The 23104-nt window shown below is 43.6% G+C and overlaps 2 protein-coding genes and 1 pseudogene across 5 annotated transcripts in view; 2 read left to right on the top strand and 1 right to left on the bottom strand.

The window, feature by feature from the left end:
* Window positions 1-14800, bottom strand: part of LOC123650799 (SAP30 binding protein) — a 35360-nt gene extending 20560 nt beyond the window's left edge. Inside the window, exons 1-3 of the mRNA XM_045569929.1 lie at window positions 14441-14800; window positions 13086-13195; window positions 10627-10674 (exon numbers count right to left, since the gene is read on the bottom strand). Of these exons, the coding sequence (XP_045425885.1) occupies window positions 10627-10674; window positions 13086-13195; window positions 14441-14546 (264 nt within the window). The 5' untranslated portion in view covers window positions 14547-14800. The remainder of the gene's footprint in view (window positions 1-10626; window positions 10675-13085; window positions 13196-14440) is intronic.
* LOC123650800 lies at window positions 4075-4713 on the top strand (annotated as a pseudogene).
* Window positions 14734-23104, top strand: part of RECQL5 (RecQ like helicase 5) — a 33689-nt gene continuing 25318 nt past the window's right edge. For 3 of the 4 annotated variants that reach the window (XR_006739491.1, XM_045569928.1, XM_045569926.1), the window contains exons 1-6: window positions 14734-15495; window positions 16597-16718; window positions 18105-18623; window positions 19096-19201; window positions 19742-19853; window positions 21456-21618. Coding sequence is in view for 2 of the 4 variants with exons in the window: in XM_045569928.1 (XP_045425884.1) it covers window positions 15366-15495; window positions 16597-16718; window positions 18105-18623; window positions 19096-19201; window positions 19742-19853; window positions 21456-21618 (1152 nt within the window). In the remaining 2 variants the exon portion in view is untranslated. The remainder of the gene's footprint in view (window positions 15496-16596; window positions 16719-18104; window positions 18624-19095; window positions 19202-19741; window positions 19854-21455; window positions 21619-23104) is intronic. The other variant, XR_006739492.1, reaches the window with a different exon arrangement.

Here is a 23104-nt window from a genome sequence, read left to right as displayed (position 1 = left end):
AACAGCTCCCAAGTCCGTGGTGCCACAGTGAGTAATGTCTGAGTTGACTGGATCGGAAGGGCCGTTCCTGCAGACTTAATCATATCAACAGAGGGTGCTGCCACACTGTCCTTAGCCTAGAGACTTCCTAGGGACTCACAGAAGAAACGCTACCAAACCCTGAACTCTACTAAGCTCTTTCCCTTTCCTGGGTGAACAACCGTGCGGACTTCCAATGAGAACATAAGCTTTAAAGGATGAGTTATTTCTTCCAACCTGAGTAAAGAACACAGCAGGCTTCCTGTCCATCAGAGAATCTCACTGGAAACAAATTGCACACAGCATTTTATTCAATAACAACTATAAAAATACATTCAGATTTCACTACTATAATGTAGTAATTCTGGATTTAATCTATATAGCTGAAGTAAATATGAAAATGCAGGAATTGATGTGAAAAAGTATGGTGCTAATGACTGGTGTCACTAGAACAAAAGTAGATCTCAATAGGGTTTTTTGTCTGTTTATCATTCCCTATTTGAAATATTTAGAAATCCAAAAGAAAAAATTTTCTATAGTTTTATTGAGATATAACTCATATACCATACAATTCTTAATTTTGCATTTGTCATGCTATTATAATTATACAGACTGTAGCAACATTGAAGATGTTTATCATATAGGTGGCAACAAAACTGGATAAAAGTATATAGACTATCACAGGCAAACATAAAAGATGGAAGAACAAAAATGGCTGTGCTGTTAGTGTCACAGGATCAAAAGATTTTTTTTTTCCTTTTACAAAACATTCAATCTTGCTATAATAATTTGAAAACAATAAAAGTAAACACAATATAAAAACAAAAGCAAGGTGGCTCAGGCCTGTAATCCCAGTGCTTTGGGAGGCCGAGGCAGGAGGATTACTTGGGGCTAGGAGTTTGAGACCAGCCTGGGCAACATAGGGGGACCATCTCTACAAAAACTAAAAAACAAAAAATTAGTCCTACTACTTGGGAGGCTGAGGCTGGAAGATTGCTCAAGTCCAGGAGTTTGAGGTCATAGTGAGTGATGGAGCTACTGCACTCCAGCCTGGGTGTAGAGTGAGACCAGAGATAGATAACCTTTGCTCTCTCATCCTGCAAGCAATTCTCAATTCTCAGACTTCTCCAGAAGTGTACCAACAAAGGCACATAAATAACCTGTTTCCAATGTTGCAAAAGGACTCACAATTCCTATCCCACATCACTTGCTCTCCTAAATATCCTGTAATAGCATCTTCCTTTAGGACTTCAGAGGCCTGGAGGTACAGCAAACACACCCAGACCCCAAATAGGAAAACCTTCTGCTCTGCAGAGATCCTGCAGAAGCTGCACATGTTCTGGAGTCTCTTTATTTACGTGTTCAATAAAGAGAATATATGTTTTCAACCTGTAGTATTGCCCATATGCAACTGCTGATAAGTTCCTGAATGTTCTTCCTAAAACCAGTGTCAATGAGAAATTCCTGGGAAATATGCTCCTTAGGCATCTTTCAGTTTCCAGATTTGATTCTGGTACTTCAAAAGGTCATTCAAATGCCAGGACAGTGGGAAAGAGTTGGAGAGGAGACGGAGTGAGGAAATTATTTAATCAGTCCTGCCCAATATAAACTCTTCATCTAGACTCTGAGTCAATTAACAGAAATAATACAAAGCAACTGAAAAGCTGACCTTCTTCAGAGTGGGTCTGGACAGCCACTGGAGGCAGGGAACCAATTGCTGTGCTGGGCCTGGCCTCCAGGAACAGTAAGTGAGGACTCATAGCAAGTTCCCCTACTCTGGAGCTCTAAGACAATCTAGCACTGTAGTTTCCAAATTGTGTATTAAGGTACCCTGGGGTATAGCAGCAAACTCACAAAGGTGCCACAGGATATTTAAAATTTTCACGGGAAACACAGCATTACTCAATATCTGTTAGATAACACACAATTTTATGTGTATTATTTTTTCAAATGGCTACTAAATTGTCAGAGCAGTAATGATTATTGTTTGAAGCTAATCACTAAAGAAACAGAACTGTTAGGTATTTCTTTTGGCCTAGAAGCTCTGTGAAAAACTACTGAGACACCAAGGGCAGTGAGCTAAGAAAATGTGGCAACTTCTGACCCATAGGATGGGGGTGTATCATCAGGCGCAGTTATGCTGGAAAGGCCGAGTACCACTACCAGTGAAAAGCACTTTCATGTAGTCCTGACCACCCCGTAAAGTGGGTCTCACAGCCCTGACTTCACAGATGGAGCCAAATGAGGCTGAAGTTATGTGCCTGTGGTCCCACAGCTGGGGGGAAGCCAAACCAGGGCGTAATCCAGGTTGTCTGACCTCCAGGCCGCTAGATTGGCTGTACGCTGTGAACTCCACATTTTAGCACTACTTTCGGGATCTGAGAATTTAAAAAATGTTTTCTTTTACTTTAACTGGTGTTACACACACCTTTTAAAAATATGTCCCAGCAATTTCCCTCCCAACTTGATGCCACCTCCATGACCCAGAGATACTATTTTGTTTTTACAGATGTTTGCTCCTTGGGCCAGGAGGATTCTTTTCCTACATCAGGGCCTGGACCACAAGAGCTCAGGGAGGCCGAGATCCCAGTTCCTCCCAGCTAGCTGGCAACAGGCCGCTCCATCTTTCTTGCTGTAGAGGTCACCAAACCCCAACTTTGTTTCCAAAGGAAGGGTGTGTCAGGGACAGTAAATACCTTCATCCACAGGAACTGTAGGAGTGGAGAAAAAATAAACAAGGGAAAACGTTCCAGGGCAACCGAGGTAAAACATGGACAAAGGGGAGAGGAGGAAGGAAGCTCAGGTGCCAAGGGCAGACAGAGGGAGGAAGCACTTCAGCGACCAGGCACCCTTCCCTGGAGCGAAAAGCTGGCACGAGGACTGCCACTTCTAGTCTGGCTTTTTCTAGGAGAGCAGTGCCACCTTCTGTTAATTAATCAGAACACATAAGTATTAGGCTGCTTATTGAAGGTGAGAAACTTGAACTTAAAGCAAAACAAATAATGGAACAGAAGTGCCCACGCATTCAGTCTCCTGTGGAGTGCTCAGCCTCCTCCTCCGACCTCCTTTTCTCTAGTTTAGGGCAAACTCAGCCCCTGCAGAGCCCGGTCCCTGCCACCCTGGGCTGACGGACAGGACCAAAAGTTCTCTGCACAGGTGGGTCCTGAGTTGTCATCTCTTATTCAAACTCCCAAATATGGGACTTTGCACTTACAGTAACCCTACACATCACAGTGGTAAAAATTAGGGCACTTTCCATTGTCTTTGTACTTCTTTTTTTTTTTTTTTTTTTTTTTGAGACAGAGTGTCACTTTGTTGCCCGGGCTAGAGTGAGTGCCGTGGCATCAGCCTAGCTCACAGCAACCTCAGACTCCTGGGCTTAAGCGATCCTACTGCCTCAGCCTCCCTAGTAGCTGGGACTACAGGCATGAGCCACCATGCCCGGCTAATTTTTTTGTATATATATTTTTTAGTTGGCCAGATAATTTCTTTCTATTTTTAGTAGAGACGGGGTCTCACTCTTGCTCAGGCTGGTCTCGAACTCCTGACCTCAAGCGATCCACCCGCCTCGGCCTCCCAGAGCTAGGATTACAGGCGTGAGCCACCGCGCCCGGCCCTGTCTTTGTACTTCTTAAAGTCAGCAGATAAAAATGTTAGAGAATACTCAACTTTTCTTATCCCTAATGCCCAAGTCCTTTCGCAGGAGGTTCCCAGGGAAATCCTTGGGGGATTAGTACAACCCCAACCCGCAAATTTCTTATAGGACATTCATGACAAATGGTTTCTTAAAATTGGTCTGAAAAACTTCCAGAAACAACTCAATCCACTTTTGGCTAGAGATGACAAACAGTCCTTTATTACGTGAAGGCAAACTTAAAAATTCTACGTGTTGCTCTAAGTTCTGCATCTGGCCGCCACTGCCTTTCACTCACCAGACCTTCAAACGTCAGAATGTTAACTACCGGCTCTCCAAGTCTTCTCTATTCCAACTTCTTTCCCTTCCCCCACGTGCTGTGGTTCTGAGCACCTCCACCTGACTGTTCTTCTCTGAGTGCACTCCAGCCCCAAAACACAGAACTTGGCCAAGCGATGGGCATCTCTTGGGGCAACTGGCATAAGCACCACAAGACTGGGGGCAAGAGAAGCCCTACCACAAGAAGCCGAAGTGTGACTCGCATGCCCAGCTGCCACCACTAAAACAGGCATTCACACAGTCCGCGTGCAGGGAGGTAACAAGAAATACCACGACCTAAGGCTGGGTGAAGGGAACTTCCTTGGGGCTCCAAGTGTTGTACTCACAAAGCAAGGTTCACTGATGTTGTCTATGATGCACCCAATAACGAGCTGGCCTGCAACAAGGCCCTGGTGGAGAACTGCATCGTGCTCGTTGACAGCACACGTACCAACAGTGGTACGAGATCCACTATGCACTGCCCCTGGGCCACAAGAAGGGGGCTAAGCTGAATCCCAGGAGGAAGAGATGTTAAAAAACGATCCAAAAAAATTCAGAAGAAACGAGATGAAAGGAAAAAGAATGCTAAAATCAGTTTTCTGGAGGAGCAGTTTCAGCAGGGCGAGCTTCTTGCATGCATTGCATCAAGACTGTGCCGGGATGGCCGAGCAGCTAGCTGTGTGCTAGAGGGCAAGGAGCTGGACTTCCATGTGAGGAAAACCAAGGCCCAGAAAAGGAAATAAATCCTCCTCTCTCCTGTCTTAGCTATGTAAGAAAGGTGTTCATTGTTCTATAAAAAACAAAACACAAAACCCACAGAATTTATTCCAAAACAGGCCAACGACATGGTGTGACCAGCCTGGAAACTGAGCACAGGAGGTACTGGTAGCAGTGGTCATTGCAACTAACACTGTGGAACACAGACACACCAGACACTACTGAGCCACGTACAGTCAGTCCTCTGCATTCATGGATTCAACCAATTTCAGATCAAAATTATTAAAAAAAAAAAACTCACAAAATTGCACCTGTACTGAACATGTATAAACTTTTATGGTTGTCATTATTTTCTAAACAATATAGAACAACTATTTACATTGCATTGGTACCACATTAGGTATTGTAAGCAACCTAGAGATGATTTAAAGTAGACAGGAGGATGTACACAGGTTATATGCAAATACTATGTCATTTCACATCAGGGACTGAAGCATCTGCAGATTTTGGTATCTGCAGGAGGTCATGGAACCAATCCGCACGAATACTAAGTGACGACTGAACTTTACTTTGACTTAGTTAATCTTCATAAAATGAACGAGGCAGATTTTATTATGATGCCTATTTTCCAGGTGAAAAAACTGAGGTTAAGGGACTTCCCCAAGCAAAGCTAGAATTCACACTGAGTTCTGATTCCAGAGCTTTAACTTCTCCCCACCACACTGGGCTGAACCATCTTACTCTGGATATTATACCTCCTCTAGTGCAGCTCAGGACCTAATAAGGCTAACAACTTAAGGGACATTTGCAGTGCAATAAAAACAGTTCTCCAACAACTGTTTAATATCACTGACCCACAATTTCTGTTTTAGAAGAATAGTGGTTCTCAAAGCTGGTCTGTGGACCCGTGGGTGTCTGTAAGGGCAAAACTGTTTTCATAACAGTAAGTCATTATTTGCCTTTTTCATTGTGTAGACATTTGCACAAGCAATGGTGAGTAAACTGCTGGCCTTTAGAACAAATCAAGGTAGCAGCACCTAACTGTGGTAGTAGTCATTATATAATCAATTAAAAAAAAAGCCAATTTCACTTAAGAACATTCTGACAAAGCAGCAAAAAATTAGTTTTATTAGATCTCAATGTTTAAAGAGATTACTCAAATCTCTTATCTCTTTAACATTTTGTGCGAGGCCAGGCCTGTAATCCTAGCACTCTGGGAGGTCAAGGCAGGAGGATCCCTTGAAGTCAGGAGTTTGAGACCTGCCTGAGCAAGAGAGAAACCCCATCTCTGCTAAAAAAAAAAAAAAAAAAAGGAAAGAAAAAATTAGCTGAGTGTGGTGGCACGCACCTGTAGTCCCAGCTACATGGGAGGTTGAGGCAGGAGAATTGCTTTGAGCCCAGGAGTTTGAGGTTGCTGTGAGCTAGGCTGACACCATGGTACTCTAGCCTAGGTGACAGAGTGAGACTCTGTCTCAAAAAAAAAAAAAAAAAAAAATTTGTGCAATGACATCAGAGGTAGGCATAAACACTTCTGCTGCATACCAAAGTTAAATGGTTCTCTCAAGGAAAAGCATGTACAATAGTTCCCCCTTATCTATGGAGGATATGTTCTAAGACTCCTGAAACCTTGGATGGTACTGAACCATATATATATACTATGTTTTCTCCTATACGTACACACCTATGATAAAGTTTGATTTCTAAACTAGGCACAGCCAGGTGCAGTGGCTCACGCCTATAATTCCAGCACTTTGGGAGGCTGAGGTGGGAGGATTGCTTGAGGCCAAGAGTTTGACACCAGCCTGAGCAAGATAGTGAGACCCCATCTCTATAAACAGATTAGCCAGGTGTGGTGGCAAGAGCCCATAGTCCTAGCTACTTGGGAGGCTGAGGCAGGAGGAGCACTTAAGCCCAGGCCTTTGAGGTTATAGTGAGCTATGAATGCATAACTACACTCCAACCTGGGTGACAGTGTAAGATCTTATCACAGGGGGGAAAAAAACCCCAAAAAACTAGGCACAGTAAGAGATCAGTAATAAAATGGCATGATTATAAGAATATACTATAATAAAAGTAATGTGAACATGGTCCCTCTCAAACTATCTTATTGCGTGTAATATTTTTGGATTGAAGTTGACCACAGGTAAGCCAAACCCCGGCTAAAGGTAGACTATTGTATGTGATTCCAGTTACAAGTTGAACTAGCCATTTTCTTCATGGAACACTATTTTTACCTGAAACAATGACAGACAAACTGGTTATCTGGCAGACATTTTTTCAAAAATGAAGCCTGTTACCTACCTCAAGGAAAACTCTCGATAGTACTTATTGGCAATGATAAAATTCAAGCTTTTAAGCAAAAATTATTAGATTCCTGGAAAATGTGTACTCCCTACTGCAAGCCTGACAACTTTCCGATACTTAATTTTTTGAGACAGGGTCTCACTCTGTTGCCTGGGCTGGAGTGCAGCAGTGTGATCACAGTTCACTGCAGCCTTGATTGAACTCCTGGCCCCCAGTGATCCTCCTGCCTTGGCTTCCAAAAGAGCTGAGATTACAGGTGTAAGCCACTGTGCCTGACCCTTAACAGCTTGTCTGATGAGATCAGTAATGTCATTAATAAATGGGATTTTTGGGGTATTATAGAACAAAATGTGTCAACATTTTTTTTTGAGACAGAGTCTTGCTCTGTTGCCTGGGCTAGAGTGCCATGGCGTCAGCCTAGCTCACAGCAACCTCAAACTCCCGGGCTCAAGCAATCCTTCTGCCTCAGCCTCCCGAGTAGCTGGGACTACAGGCATGTGCCACCATGCCTGGCTAATTTTTTTTCTATATATATTTTTAGCTGTCCAGATCATTTCTTTCTATTTTTAGTAGAGACGGGCTCTCGCTCTTGCTCAGGCTGGTCTAGAACTCCTGACCTTGAGCGATCCTCCCACCTCAGCCTCCCAGAGTGCTAGGATTACAGGCGTGAGCCACCGCGCCCTGCCAAAATGTGTCAACATTTAAGAGATTTGTATAACTCAATAAACCAACATTTTTCAAATCATTGGTGCCTGATGATGTACAATCATATATGGGTAAAACATCCATTCAAAGTACAAGACAGACCAGCGGATTTTAGAGAAACAATACAAAAAGTCCACCGATAAGGTTTCACATTCCATGTTGCAACTACCCTTTTTTAGGAAACTATTGCTTGTTGAGTTTTGATGAAGTATCAAAGAATACCTACAATGACCTGAAAAGGCTACTAAAATACTCCCTTTCCAACTACCTGTGTAAGACCAGGTTTTCTTCACATACTTCCATCTGTTGCAAAATATATTGCAACACAACATATTGCAACAGATTGAATGCAGACACAGTTATGAAATCCAGCTGTCTCCTATTAAGCTAGACATTAAAGAAACTTGTAAAATAATGCCACTCTGCACTTTTTTTTCTCAGAAATACTTATTTTTCCGAAAAATGTTATTTAATATGTAATAGGTTTATTTTAAAATAATTTAAAATTTTCTCAGTTTTAACTTGTAAAACAGTAAAAATCAATGGATAAAACCAAAATCAACAAAATCTCTTTGGGATCCTCAATTTTTAATTGTGTAAAGAATCTAAAATGTTTTGAGAACAGCTATAGATTAAAAGCAGACCCCAAAAAGCCAAAGTAGAAGGGAGAATGCCATCTAGTGGAAAAGACAGCAATTCACATGTTAACAAAATAAATGACACCTTTAAGAAAGATCCACCCAGAAACACATCCTATTGTTAGAAACTTCATATGCTTAAGGCAGAAATATTCAAAATTAAGGGTTTAGAATTTAAAAAATACTATTAAATATCAATTAAAATAAAACTTAAATGTGCCAAAAAAGTTCTAGATTTGAGGTACAGGCTGCTACCTGGAAGACAGTCTGATGCAAAGTCAGGCAGGAGGCAGCCAGGGACAAGCCTGCCCAAGACAAAGGCATCACAGAAGACTCAGACTGCAGATGGTTTCTAGTCCTTGGAGATGCCCTGAGGACTCCCCAAGGTTGGCCTCTGGCAGCCACTGGGGACTGGAGGACATCTAAGCTAGCAAGCTTTGTCCAAACCCTCCACAATCACCCACCAAAAGAACTAAATCAAGTTACTTTGAGGGCTAGATTTTATGTTCTTGTTTCTGAAGTCTCTCCAACAGGAATGGAAATTGTTCCTGAAACTTTTTCATTCCACAATAAGACCTGAATAAGAAATTCAAGTGACTGAATGAGGTACAGTGAAGCACATTAATCAAGGCACAAGTAGACAGGTCTTCCCAATCTTGACATGCGCCTGAGAAGGGGAGGCTGAGCACAAAAGACACACTCACACTCTTCCCAACTTTGCCTTTTTGGGTTTTGCTCTGTTCTTTAGTAACTGGTCTCAGACAGTAGTGAAGTCCGTTTTGTTTTTCATGACCCTCCACTACCCAACTCACAGAGACATGTCATTCCCCAAGGATTTGCTGTTTGGATCACAGCACTCTAGAAGGGGTGACAGTTCAGTGAATGTACCCTGTTCTCCAGCCAACTTCACCAGGAGGCCTTCCAGCCTTAAGCAAAGGCTGCAACTATATACGTATAGGCTCCGGGGCCAACAAATCCTCCTTGCCCTCCACAATGAATCCCAACATCTGACATCTCCCTTGGGTTGGTTTTACATACAGGCTCTAAGTCCCATATACCCCAAATACCATGACAGAGAAACAATACTAATACTACTGATTGTTTTCTTTCTGCAAGCCTGAGCAGAGTTGTGACCATCTTTGATCTATGGGGCCACAGGCCTGCCTCATATCCTCGTGCCAGTAATGCTTGGATGAGTTCTTAGCCCTTGGTTCTTCACTCAGCACAGAAAGTAGCTTGCATTTACAGATTCTAGGGTTCATTTTTTCCTTCTCCTGCACACTGGTGCCAAAACTTTTTTTCTTGGTAAAACACGTTCTTCTATCATTCACAACCTTTCCTGATTTATTTTAATGGCTGTGCACAGTTCCATCCAATCACAGATTCAGTTTAAATATGGAACAGCTCATACTATACTTTCAAGTATACTACTGTTTTCAATTATAATCAGACATAATTTTCTTAAATTCCACTAAGTCACCTTGAAGGCTACAGCTAGTTTCAAAGCAGCTTCTAACTGCAAAACTTGGTCACCATTCCCCAGGCCTAAAGTGATGGGATTAGTCTTTCTCTTTGAGAAAAAAAATTGTCTCATAAAGAATGATTCCTCAACAGGTACATTTCTAATGCCCAGTGCACAGCACAGCAGCTTAACCAACACAAGAGAGTCTTAACCTTTACCATGATAGGATCCTTAAGGAATGTGACAGGAATTGCTGTAAATTACCCTCCGCTGCTACTAGGATGGGACTATAAGAACGGCTATGTCATTTCAAAAAAGACCATTCTGCATGGCTTGCCCAAGAGTGGAAGAGCACATCCCTGGGAAAATGAGAATTAGGCTCAGTATCCCTAACAATTGCGGAGAGGCCTCACTTTGGTCCGAGTCTTATAGCCTCTTATTCATGACTAGATGACTAGAGAACTCAGAGCATGCAAGACGGCCCCCCTTATGCCTTCCTGAGTCTAGAAACAGTCCCATACCTAACCCACCTGAAGGGGCAGTGACCCATGATGCAAAGTGCGAGGGGGTTGTCGGACTCAGACAGTCCTTTTGCTTTTCTAGTCTAGAGATATGGCACAATCTGCAGAAATCCACTCTGCTTTAGGACTTTTTCATTCCTGGGTGGTCTCTAGGTTCTTTCTTTATAAAGATGGTTTTATCCTAGAAAATATCCACATGGTCACACAGTGTGCTAGTGGGACAGATCTTGACCAGAGATATGAACTGAACCATAATGTTGAAACACCTTGTTTGCATCCAGCCACCCCGCCACAGCCAACACCAAATACCTTTGGGTCATCAGCCTCAGGTTTTTCAGTCTCTGAATCGTCATCTTCCTACAAGACAAAGAATTTAGAGGATTAAGCTTAAAGGAGTGGGCCTGAGGGGGTCTCACATGCATAACTAGGGGCTGAAGCAAACAGCCCATTTACCCAGCTGGGGTCATCCCACCAAGAATCCCTCCCCTACCACATGACTAAGAACTAGAGAAAGAGAAGGGGGGAAAACCAAAAAACACCAGCAGCTCGAAGTCAATAGTTATTCTAGTGATGCCACAGTCCACGTCAATGAAAATGCCCAAGTTAAAAATCACATACAAAAAAATGGAGAAAGGTTGCAATATGCTTCAGAAAAGAGCAAGACCAGGCCACAGGATAAAAGAGGAAATAGTGTTCCCACTGAAATATGAATTATTTAAACTAGGATTAAGAACCTTTTTTTCTCTCCTTTGCCTCTCACATACACATATACATCAGACTCAGACCTACCAAAACATTAACATCAAAGTGACATGACTCACACATAGCTATACCCTAGCACCTCAACCCAGTAGCATCTGCACTAACATGAACACAGGAAGGTAGGCACCATATGACCACAGCAAGTGACTCAGGAAAGGCAGGATCAAAGAGCTATGCCCAGGCTTCCCTGGATCCCATTGAGTGAGCTCTGCCTCCATCTGAGTGCTCACAGATTGAACCACTCTACCAAGCCTTGTTCTTTATCCAAATAAGCCCTGCCTGACACAAAGCATCATGTGGGTAAGGCATTTTCCAAAGCAAGCCCACCATTCCACTCAATACTAATGCCATGAAGGTCAAAGATTGCGAGCAGATGCTGGATGAGGTACTTTATTAGCTAGCTAAATCCACATCACTTCCACTACTCAGAACACTCCCAATGCACAGAAGTGTTTGACTAAATGCCTAGAAAAACTGGTTTCATTTCAAAACATAATTTTCAACAAAGCTATACTTTAACCCAAACATTACAGAACACTCCAGATATTAATATAAACACCACGTAAGAGACTTAATGGACTATACTGATGGCTTTGAGACTTAACTATCCTATAAGGTACCAGTGAGTCAAAGGTTTTTACTACAATCTCCATAACTGCAATTGAAATCAATGATCAGAGATGGAGCTCAGCTGAATACAATTACATTTCAGAACGTTTATATTGGGATTTGACAAGAGGATTTTACTAAAATATGAAATAAAACTTAAACATGCTGAAAATTATGAGCAAAGCCAATATGGAACACCTCAAATACATGTTATGCAAATTTAAGAAAGAAAAGAATTATGGATATTAAGCCAGTATGAATGTACTTGAGAAAAGTCAGGAAAACAACTTGCAAACTTTTCTGAACAATTTCAGTCAACTCTGAATTATCAGCATTAATGGGCGGGGCTCAAGGCATGAAAATATCTCCTAAGAGCATAAAATACAAAATACATTTCTGTTTAATGTGGAAAGCATTGAAATGCTAACATTTATATACCAACATGAAACAAAATTTTTATACAATAGGCTGGGCATGGTGGCTCACACCTGTAATCACAGCTATTCGGGAGGCCAAGGCAGGAAGATCGCATGAACCCAGGAGTCTGAGGTTGCAGTGAGCTATGATGACCCCACTGCACTCTAGCTCGGGCAACAGAGACTTTTTTGAGACTTTTGTCTCAAAAAATAAAAATAAGTAAATAAATTAATAAAAAATAAAGTACATCATGAGTGTTTAAAACTGTAGCCAGATCTGATATCCAGATTCAACTTTGTATGTCTTTGTGCTAAGCACAAGCCTGAAATTCATTGCTTTTTCTCCAAACTTTAAAATGCTGGCTCATGCTGCTCAGGTGATTGTGATACTAAAGTCTTTCTTGTTAATAAAGGCACAAGTTCTCCTTTGTTAGCCAGCACCTACCAAACTTCTGGCAAGATTTATGATCAAGAACCAAGGCACCCTGATAAAAAGTGCCAAGTAAAATGTCAAGAAAGAAGTTAAGGAGGATCAAAGCAGGTGAAAACTAAATAATTTTTGTTCCTTACCTTGTTAATAAACTGAAAGATTTGAATGAGCCCCAACCAAGATTAAGAACAATGCAGAGTTGATTGTAGATATAAATGATACATCAATTAGGGTGAATGCTACAAATGGAATAAATTATTTAAACTGGGAAAAGCAACATAAAATACTCACTGATATCTGGGTTAAATAAAATAGTCACTATCTTTTCCCCAAAATTTCATTTCAAAGATTAAGACAAAATGATCCAGGTGAAAATAAATTTAATTTTCAAACAGGACTAATGATATCCAACCCAGTTTCTTTAATACCAAACCCAAAAGCGGGGGCGTATGAGGTTAGCCATGAAATGGAACACTTTTGGCATAGTTCAGAAAGTTTCTGACAAATGAAATGGTGCTTTGAGCAAGTCTTGATTTAGGAGATTTACCTACCGACTGTTTGCTGTTCTCGTCCTCTTCTTCTTCATAACCATCTTCGTCACCCCCTAGGCGAGAAAAGTCGTCCTCTCCATAGGCATCAGATACCAACCCACCTTTCTCTTCTGAAACAGTTAAAAAAAAAAAAAAAAAAGTGGGGGTGGGGAGTAAGAAAATTTTCCAGTGACTTGAGTGGATAGGACTATCTCTGAAAATAAAAGGGAAACCTAAATCTCATGTAAGTGACCACAGGCCCAAATTCTGCCCTCAGGAAAGCCAAAATTTAGTGGATAATATCATTAAAAGAATAGGGAAGAAAACCAATAGATTCAGCCCATCTATTATGTCAGCTGAATCCTTCCCTTCTCTGAATAATAGCACATTGTTTGAACACCTCTTTTAACATGCACATCTCACACCTCAACCTTGTATCACAGGCACCTGTGAACTAGTCTTCTTGTATAAGACAGGGACTGTCTTCCTCATTTTTGTATGCTCTGCCCTAGGAACAGGACCAGGCGCACTCCAATGAGTTCCCAATCATACCTACTTGAAAAAACCTTTTTCTTAATTTAAAGCAAAACAAAAAACAAATAAAAACACTACATAGTACTAGGAAACCACTAGGGAGCCTTCTGACTGGAAGACACCATACAAAACAACAAAATATGAGAGTAGCTAATCTAATCCAACACCCCTCACTTTCCAGAAGAAACCAAGGTCCAGATACAAAATACTAGGTAACTTGTTTTCTCTCCATTCTCCCCAAGAAATCTATTCTCCTTTTTTAATTTTGTGATTCTCAACCTGAGGAGGACAACAAAATCACCAATAGGCTTCACAAACTCACAAAGTAACAGAATCACTCAGGAACCTTAAAGAGTTGACAAATGCCCATATCTCACTCCGGATGTACCAAAATACATCTCACTTTGGAGACCAGATATATTCACTTTTAAAAGCTCCAAGATGTGTTTGGAGCACATTTCTAATTAAAAACTTATAAACTTAACAAAACGTTTATCACCCTCCACGTATGTTTTACTCATTGCTCTCTCCCATCTGAACAACGAGCCCAGAGGTAGTTCAGCAACCTTGAATACCTCTCCCTCATCCATCTCTCTGCCACCACGATGCCCGGCACGGACAAAACTTTCAGTAAGTTTCGGCAGAATAATGGAAACAAGAGGAAGGAGACAGTTCATTCTTACTACAGTCTCTAATGCTCTATCCCACCCAGGACCGTTACCGTGCTTCGGGGCCCACTAATGGGGTCACAATAACCATCTCTTTCCCTCCTGCCCCGCTAGGCGGGCAGCGTTCCGGGCAGACACCTGATTTCCCCTTCCAGTTTCCCACTCGGGCCTCACCAGCTGCGCTGCCCACCGCTTCGACTCCAGCCTCGCCGTCAGATTCGGGCTCTGAATCTTCCGCGTAAACTGCCAGAGACGACAGAACATTTTTCTTCCCCGCCATCTTATTCCCACAGACTCGGCGTGGCTCACTCTAATGACTCAAAGCAGCCGACTTCCACGCGGAAAGACAACTTCCGGATCCCAGGAGACCGCGCGCCAGACTGGTAGCCAATCAAAACGGCCCGTTCTGAGCCTTGCCCAGCTCCTCTTGACAGCGCTCGCGTAACGTCATCACTACGCGACGGATATAAAGTTGTGTGCGTTCTGCCTAACGCTGAATTCCCGGCGGTTTCTGGCTTCTCGGAGTTTCTGTTGGTGTCCCGGGGCTTCCAGTAGTTCCGGAGCCAGCAGGGACCCAGCAAGAGTCCTTCATTCCTGCACAGCCCACGGCCGGCTTCCGATATATGGGGTTGAAGAGAGGGAGGCGTCGGCTGGCCAAGCGAGAAAATTGCGAATCTGGGTCTCAGAGGAAGAGAGAAGGGTCGGGGGTCGGGGAGAAGAATGGTCGTCTTGGCTGCGCTTATAGAAGGAGCGGAAGGTGGATCTTAGAAAGACGATTCAACGTTCTCCCAACTATTCCGAAAACATTTGTGTTTCTTCTCGTGATCTGATTTTTAGCTCTGTGCTATACCGTAGCCTGGGACACTTCGATATTTTTATTTTCACTGAGCGTAAAAATGGAGATGTTACTCAGGCATGTATTGCTTGAGACAGTTCACCTGCAGCTTTATTACTTGAAAATTATATATTAAGTAAATGTAATGTAGTAAATTTCTACACACAGAGAAAAATAAGCTGTATTTTTTAAGCAGAACAGAGAGTTCTCGTGGCAACCTTTCACCACCTTTGTCTTAACATTTGGCCACTGTTTTTCGCTAAGATGAGCATCCGCCCTTCCTCCTTTCCTTTTGACCCTGAGCGGCGAGTCCAGAGCACGTTGAAGAAGGTCTTTGGGTTTGACTCTTTTAAGACGCCTTTACAGAAGAGTGCGACCATGGCTGTAGTAAAAGGTAATATTACCAAGCTACCTGTCTTTAGATTTGTGCTGGCTGTACCATAACACTGCAGCTGAACACCCGTCTGACCCTTTTTTGCCTCCCTACCCTTGGTCCATAATTAGTTTTGGAAATCTTTTAAACTTGTCACCCAAAGCTTGCAATTTTAATGGCAGAGCCACCCAACTTCTGGTTCTTATATTTCATAGCCAGAGCTGCAAATTGTCTTTGAATACAGTTCATAGATTCCCATTATTGTTCATTTGTGTGTAGGCTGTAGTGAGGATGGCTTCAATTGCCTAACCACTGACCTACTAGGTCATCCTTTTGTTGAAGATTGAGTGGCCCGAGTCCCAGCAAAAGAAGGAGTAGTAATATTATAAACCTGAGATATGGTGACAAATAGAGGTGATCGAGAGGGGGGCAGTCTTATAATATCAATGATACATTTATAAACAGAACACCTCTAATGTCCTGCCATGTCTACACAGATATCCCCACTTATCTAGCAGTATTCTGCTTTCATGGCTGTTTCATTCAATCGTCTGTATTTCAGCAGACTCAGACTTCCCTACCTTTGTTTTTTTGGGTTTTGTATTTGTTTTTGAGACAGAGTCTCACTCTGTCACGCTGTGTAGAGTGCAGTGGCATTATCGAAGCTCACTGCAACCTCAAACTCCTGGACTCAAGCCATCCTCTTGCCTCAGCCTCCCAAATAGCTGGGAGTACAGGTGTGTGCCTTGACACCTGGCTAAATTTTCTATTTTTAGTAGAGATGGGGTCTCACTCTTGGTCAGGCTGGTCTGGAATTCCTGAGCTCAAGCAGTCCTCCCGTCTTGGCCTTCCAGAGTGCTAGGATTACAGGCATGAGCCACTGTGTCTGGCCCCTACCATTGTTTTTATTACCATCACTGGAACGGGGGTGGGGGGGCATTTCCAACTCTCCCAGGATCCCTGCCCTTTTCATAGAAAGAATGGGAAGGAAATTAATGTTATATTGAGACTCTCCCATATGCCAGACACTCTGCTAGGTGCTTTTCCTACATTCTCATTTAATTTTCAAGAACCTGGATGAAAAGGCCGGAAGCATTGAGATATTGTCTTATGTTTTTGCAGGGGACAAGGATGTCTTTGTGTGCATGCCCACAGGGGCAGGAAAATCCCTCTGCTATCAGCTCCCTGCACTGTTGGCCAACGGCATCACCCTTGTAGTCTCACCTCTCATTGCTTTGATTCAGGTGAGACTTAGAAGATTGAAGATGATAGCCCAAAAATATTAAGAGAAGGTTGTTTATAGCTGGAAATTTCACTTCTCCTTTATTTGGTCTTTTGCCTCTTATTTTCTCTGATTTGCCTGTTTCACTCTCTATATTGGGTTTCTGAATTGCCCAAATGAAGGGTTCTCCACTAGCGTGTATCACTCTGGTGGGTCATGAATGAGTCTTCTGTGTTTTGATGGCCTGAGATCCCTCATCCTTGTTTGTTATTTTTTGTCCAGAGGAGTATGGAACTGTAGCTGTACACACATACTCACATGTACACACCTATCCACTCATGGTGTTAGGATAGAAGATGCAGATGGATAGATAGCTAAATTGACATGAGGAATCCCTGGTGACCTGCTTTATTTTGGTAAGAGCACAGTATGTGAGACAGAAAAAAATATGAGAAACTGGTTGAGACCTTGTTGAGGTCTGCTCTGCAGACGTGACTATATTTAAGGCCTGCACATGAGCTGATAGAATCAGAATTGGGGAAGCGTGGCCATGTGGTTAAGATCCAGCCACCATAAAGAAAGGTAGAGAGGGAACAACAGTAGTACTTGGTGAATGTTCACTAGGTCTCAGGCTTTGTGCTAAGTGAATTATACACATTAATTTCATCATTGAGATGTAAAATTTCATTTAATTCATATAACCGTCCTAATAGATAGTTACTATTTGCATAGGAAAGGGGGAGAGAGAGAAAGGAAGAAAACCGAATCTTAAAGGTTAAGAAACAGCCAGAGCGCATGTGGCAATTAAGTGAGCCAGGATTAAATCCAGGTCTGTCTGACTCCAGAGCCTGTACTGAAACACTTTGACTTCTGTACAGGTTGAGTGTCCCTAGTCTGAACATCTGAAATCTGAAACTTTTTGAGTGCTAACATGACACCATAGTGGGAAATTCTATACCTGACCTCATGTGAGATGAGTCCAGTCAAAACAGAGACAAAACTTTTTTCATGCACAAAATTATTAAAAAGATTATATAAAATTAAACTTTCAGGACATAAAGTATGCAACAAAAATTATACAACATTACCTTCAGGCTACATGTATAAGGTGTATGTGAAGCATAAATGAATTTCACGTGTAGACTTGGGTCTCATCCCCAGGATTCCTCATTATGTGTATGTAAATATTCCAGAACCCAAAAATATCTGAAATCCAAAACACTTCTGACCCCAGGCATTTTGGATAAGGGCTACTCAGCCTGTATTTCTGTGCAAAGAGAAGACATACCAGAGGGTAGGAGGAGGACATTTTATGATGGAAAATGTCCCAGGGAATTGCAATGACATTTACCTGAGTCCTGAGGGCCAATTATACTCCTCTCTGTGGCTTTATCCCTTCTACCCTCAGGACCAAGTGGACCACTTGCTGGCCCTGAAGGTACCGGTGAGTTCCCTGAACTCGAAGCTCTCAGCACAGGAGAGGAAGGAGCTGCTCTCTGACCTGGAGCAAGAAAAGCCCCAGACCAGGCTTCTGTACATTACCCCGGAGATGGCGGCATCAGCCTCCTTCCAGCCCATCCTGAACTCCCTGTTATCCCGCCACCTGCTCTCTTATTTGGTGGTGGATGAGGCTCATTGTGTTTCCCAGTGGGGACATGACTTCCGTCCTGACTACTTGCGTCTGGGTGCCCTGCGCTCCCGCCTGAGACATATCCCGTGTGTGGCTTTGACTGCCACAGCCACCCTGCAGGTCCAAGAGGACGTGTTTGCTGCCCTGCACCTGAAGCAACCAGTTGCCACATTCAAGACTCCCTGCTTCCGGGCCAACCTCTTCTATGATGTGCAGTTCAAGGAACTGATTTCTGACCTCTACGGGAACCTGAGGGACTTCTGCCTTAAGGCTCTTGGACAGAAGACTGATAAAGGGGTGAGGCACTGGGGTGGGAGCGAAGCAGCACCTAGAGCTGTGGGGTGCTGTCTGCAGCGTAGAGATGGTGCTTGGTTTTCGAAGACCTTTGCTTTTTCTATTCTGTAGCCCAGCTTCATAAAACTCGTGAACAAAGAGTCACCCCCTTGACTTCTTGGCATTGTCCCCCTTAATGGGGTTCCCTTGTCCTGGATCCTTCTGTGGAAGGCAGGCAGCCAGCCCCTCTGGATGAGGCCTTTGCAGACCCACACAAGGTTTATGGGAAGGAGGCAGAGGAGTTAACCAGGATGGGTTTTGAGCGGCCTTGGTCCTGCCTTTTATAAAGTGGCAGAGCCCTGCTGGGTGTCCTGCCTCAGAGGAGACTGTGAAGCTGATGAGGGAAAGAGCAGAGAGTTACTTTTGAAACAAGTCACACTACAGCAGACCGATTGTTCTTCCCACGCTTATTTTCTTCCTGCATCTCCCCATTCAGCTGTTGTCCGGCTGCGGCATTGTCTACTGCAGGACTAGAGAGGCTTGTGAACAGCTGGCCATAGAGCTCAGTTGCAGGGGTGTGAACGCCAAGGCTTACCACGCAGGTAAGGGGTGCCCAGGCCATGTGGGCCTCTTTACCCTCACAGGCTTCTTAACTGGTCTCTTGTTCCTTATAGATCCTGACTATCAGGTGGTCCACTATCTTTTTTGCAGGTAATCAGGCAGAGCTAAAGTGATTCACTTAAATCCCCTAAAGAGAGTCTAGACATGAATGAGGTCTAAAATGAGAATTGTGACTCCTGAATTCTTTTTCTCGCTCACTTTTTGCCCACCCAGCAGCAGGTGATGAGTTTTTATAAACCCAGGTGTTGGTGTTACTGAACGAGCACAGGCTTTGGAGGCCAACAGACTTGGGTTTGAATCATGGCCTAAAGTTTATTGAATGCTCTGTGCCCCTCATGGGCAAGGGTCTTTATGTCTATCAGCTGAGGCTCAGTGAGGTTAAGTGCCTGGCCCAAGGTCATGCAGCTGGGAAGCGATGTATTCAGGGTGAAGTGCCCAGCATAGTGTCGAACCCAAAATAGGCACCAAGGTAAACCCAAGGGAAATGCGAGTTCTCTTCCCCATCTTCCCCTACTCTACAGGGCTGAAGGCTTCTGAAAGAACACTGGTGCAGAATGAGTGGATGGAGGAGAAGGTCCCTGTAATTGTTGCAACCATCAGTTTTGGGATGGGAGTGGATAAAGCCAACGTCAGGTGAGCTTTGATTCTTGCCTTACCTTCCTGATCTGGGCCTGCCTCAGGATGGGCTTTCCAGTGCTCTGCTCAAAGGACCAGGTCTCTGTGCTTCTAGGGCCAGAGGGGAAGGAGGCTCCAGGAGAGAGTCCTTAGCACATAGCCTGAACGCTGACAGTTCTGTGTAGCCTGCTCCTAGGTGACTGTGCAGCACGATTTTGCCATCCCCTTGGAAAGGGGACAGCATACAATTCGTTGGGCTTGTCCACTAACACTGCTGCTTCACTCACATCTTAGTAGGCGAATCCTGCAAGGGGGCTAGAATAGAGAAACTATAGTCATGCTTCACATGTTGATGTTTCAGTCAACAACTGAATGATGTGTACAACAGGAGTCCCATAAGATTATAAAGGAGCTGAGAAATTTCTAACACCTACTGATTTGTGTTACAGTTGCCTACAGTATTCAGTACAGAAATATGCTGTGCAAGTTTGTAACCTGGGAGCAACAGGCTATACCATATAGCCTAGGTGTATAGTAGGCTATGCTATCTAGGTTTGTGTAGGCACACTCTATGATGTTTGCCCAATGATGAAATCATCTAATAACAAATTTCTCAAAATGTACTGTGTCATTAAGTGAGACATGACTGTATTTTAAGCTGCTCTCTGTGGGATATCAAAGGCAAAGCTCTTATTACTGTCACTTTTTATTACTGCTTCCTGCCAGTCTAAAAGAGTTGGGGTGCATCCCAGCCTCCTAGCCCCACACTAGCAACTACTGGGGAGTCTTTTACCTCTAGCCATGGCCTGACCTTCACAAGGCATTTTGGGCTACAGCCTAAAGCCCTTTGCTCTGATTAACACTAAACAATAATGCCTTGTATGATTTACGGAGCACTTTTGTATACGTGGTCTTGTTGACCCTCACAGTGACGCTGAGTTAGTCACAGTACGAATTAGTGTATTACGTTTGAGGAATGCAGACTTTGGAATTAGAGTTTGAACCCTAGGTCTGCAGTGTCTTGTTAGCAGCCAGCTTTGAAGTGAGACACCCCTAGGCTCAAATCCTAGCTCTACTGTCCCCTCACTATGTGACCTTGCAAAAATTTACCTCTTTGAGTCTCAAGTTCATCTTCTGTAGAATGGGCTACCTCAAATGATGATGAATGTAACGATTGAGACAAATACATAAAGTGACTCATAGTAGGTATTTAATAAATATTATCCCTTTCCCTCTTCAAAGAAGTTATAAAGGACTTATTCAAGGTTGCGTAGCTCCTAAGTGGCAGAGTCTAATCTTGTTTCTTTAGGTCTAGTATTTTCTCCACTGGGCCCTGGCTGATTTTTTTTTTTTTTGGCTCCCCATATATGCTGCAGTTGCCCCTAAACTCCAGCTGTGGCCTCTAAGCTAGGCTGCTCCTGTCAGGAAAACCTGCTGATGGGCCACAGGTGTCTTAGCTATGCTTACTCTGGGCTCTTCCCTGTGCCTTCCTACCTTGTGGCCTCCTCACTCCTAGTCAGTGTGCAGACAGCTCTGCTCTCCTAACTCAGGATCACTCCTGCGAGGGTCACTTAGTGCTTCGTGCACATCTCATGCTGCTTGTCCCTTCTGACCCTACAGGTTCGTCGCCCACTGGAATATTGCCAAGTCCATGGCTGGATACTACCAGGAGTCTGGCCGGGCCGGCAGGGATGGAAAGCCTTCCTGGTGCCGTCTCTATTATTCTAGGAATGACCGGGACCAAGTCAGCTTCCTGATCAGGAAGGAAGTATCGAAACTCCAGGTAAGTCCTGGGAAATAGAAGCCTTTTCTGTCTGAACCCACCACTCTTCAATTCCATGCATCTTATTTCAGAGCCCACATGGAGCTTCTGTAAACTAGTGCTCCCAGCCTAGAAGTATAGCAAGGGGGAAATGCTGTGTTGGGTCGCTAGGCAGCTTGCAACAAACTAGGTTAGACTTTTTCCTTTATAAATGTGTATATGATCTTTTTTTTTTTTTTGAGACAGAGTCTCCCTCTGTTGCCTGGGCTAGAGTGAGTGCTGTGGCGTCAGCCTAGCTCACAGCAACCTCAAACTCCTGGGCTTAAGCGATCCTACTGCCTCAGCCTCCCGAGTAGCTGGGACTACAGGCATGTGCCACCATGCCCGGCTAATGTTTTCTATATATATTTTTAGCTGTCCATATAATTTCTTTCTGTTTTTAGTAGAGATGGGGTCTCACTCTTGCTCAGGCTGATCTCGAACTCCTGAGCTCAAACAATCCGCCCGCCTCGGCCTCCCAGGGTGCTAGGATTACAGGCATGAGCCACCGCGCCCGGCCGTGTATATGATCTTAATGCTGTCTTTTATGTACATGTTATTTTATAAAGTCAAGATCAATCCTGCTTTTTTTAAAAAGAGATAATAATAAGGAAAATATTGATTTAATAAGAAATTGTTGGCCGGTTTGATCGTAATGGATTAATATTGGGGCTTGGGGGTAGAGAAAGTATGTGTGTTTGCAGGAGTAGGGGGTTGAGTTACCTTCCAAAAGCAGAAAGTCAATAGAGAATGTCTCATATATCGGTGTCTGTTTTCTTTAGTTTTAAAAATTCACAATTTTTTTTTTTTCAATAATTTTTTTTTCAGGCAGAGTCTCACTCTGTTGCCCAGGCTAGAGTGCCGTGGCGTCAGCCTAGCTCCTAGCAACCTCAAACTCCTGGGCTCAAGTGATCCTCCTGCCTCAGCCTCCCAAGTAGCTGGGACTACAGGCATGCGCCACCGTGCCTGGCTAATTTTTTCTATGTATATTTTTAGTTGTCCATGTAATTTCTTTCTATTTTTTTTAGTAGAGATGGGGTCTCGCTTTTGCTCAGGCTGGTCTTGAACTCCTGAGCTTGAATGATCCACCTGCCTTGGCCTCCCAGAGTGCTAGGATTACAGGTGTGAGCCACCATGCCCGGCCAAAAAATTCACAATTTTTTTGGGGGGGCGGGCGGGGGACAGAGTCTCACTTTGTTGCCCAGGCTAGAGTGCTGTGGGGTCAGCCTAGCTCACAGCAACCTCAAACTCCTGGGCTCAAGCGATCCTGCTGCCTCCACCTCCTGAGTAGCTGGGACTACAGGCATGTGCCACTGTGCCCAGCTAATTTTTTCTACATATATTTTTAGATGTCCATATAATTTCTTTCTATTTTTAGTAGAGACAGGGTCTCGTTCTTGCTCAGGCTGATCTCGAACTCCTGACCTCGAGCGATCCACCCGCCTCGGCCTCCCAGAGTGCTAGGATT

This window comes from Lemur catta, chromosome 15 (genome assembly GCF_020740605.2).
Source record: "Lemur catta isolate mLemCat1 chromosome 15, mLemCat1.pri, whole genome shotgun sequence".
NCBI lineage: Eukaryota > Metazoa > Chordata > Mammalia > Primates > Lemuridae > Lemur > Lemur catta.
Note: the sequence above shows the minus strand (reverse complement) of the source record. Positions and strands in the feature narration are given on the sequence as shown.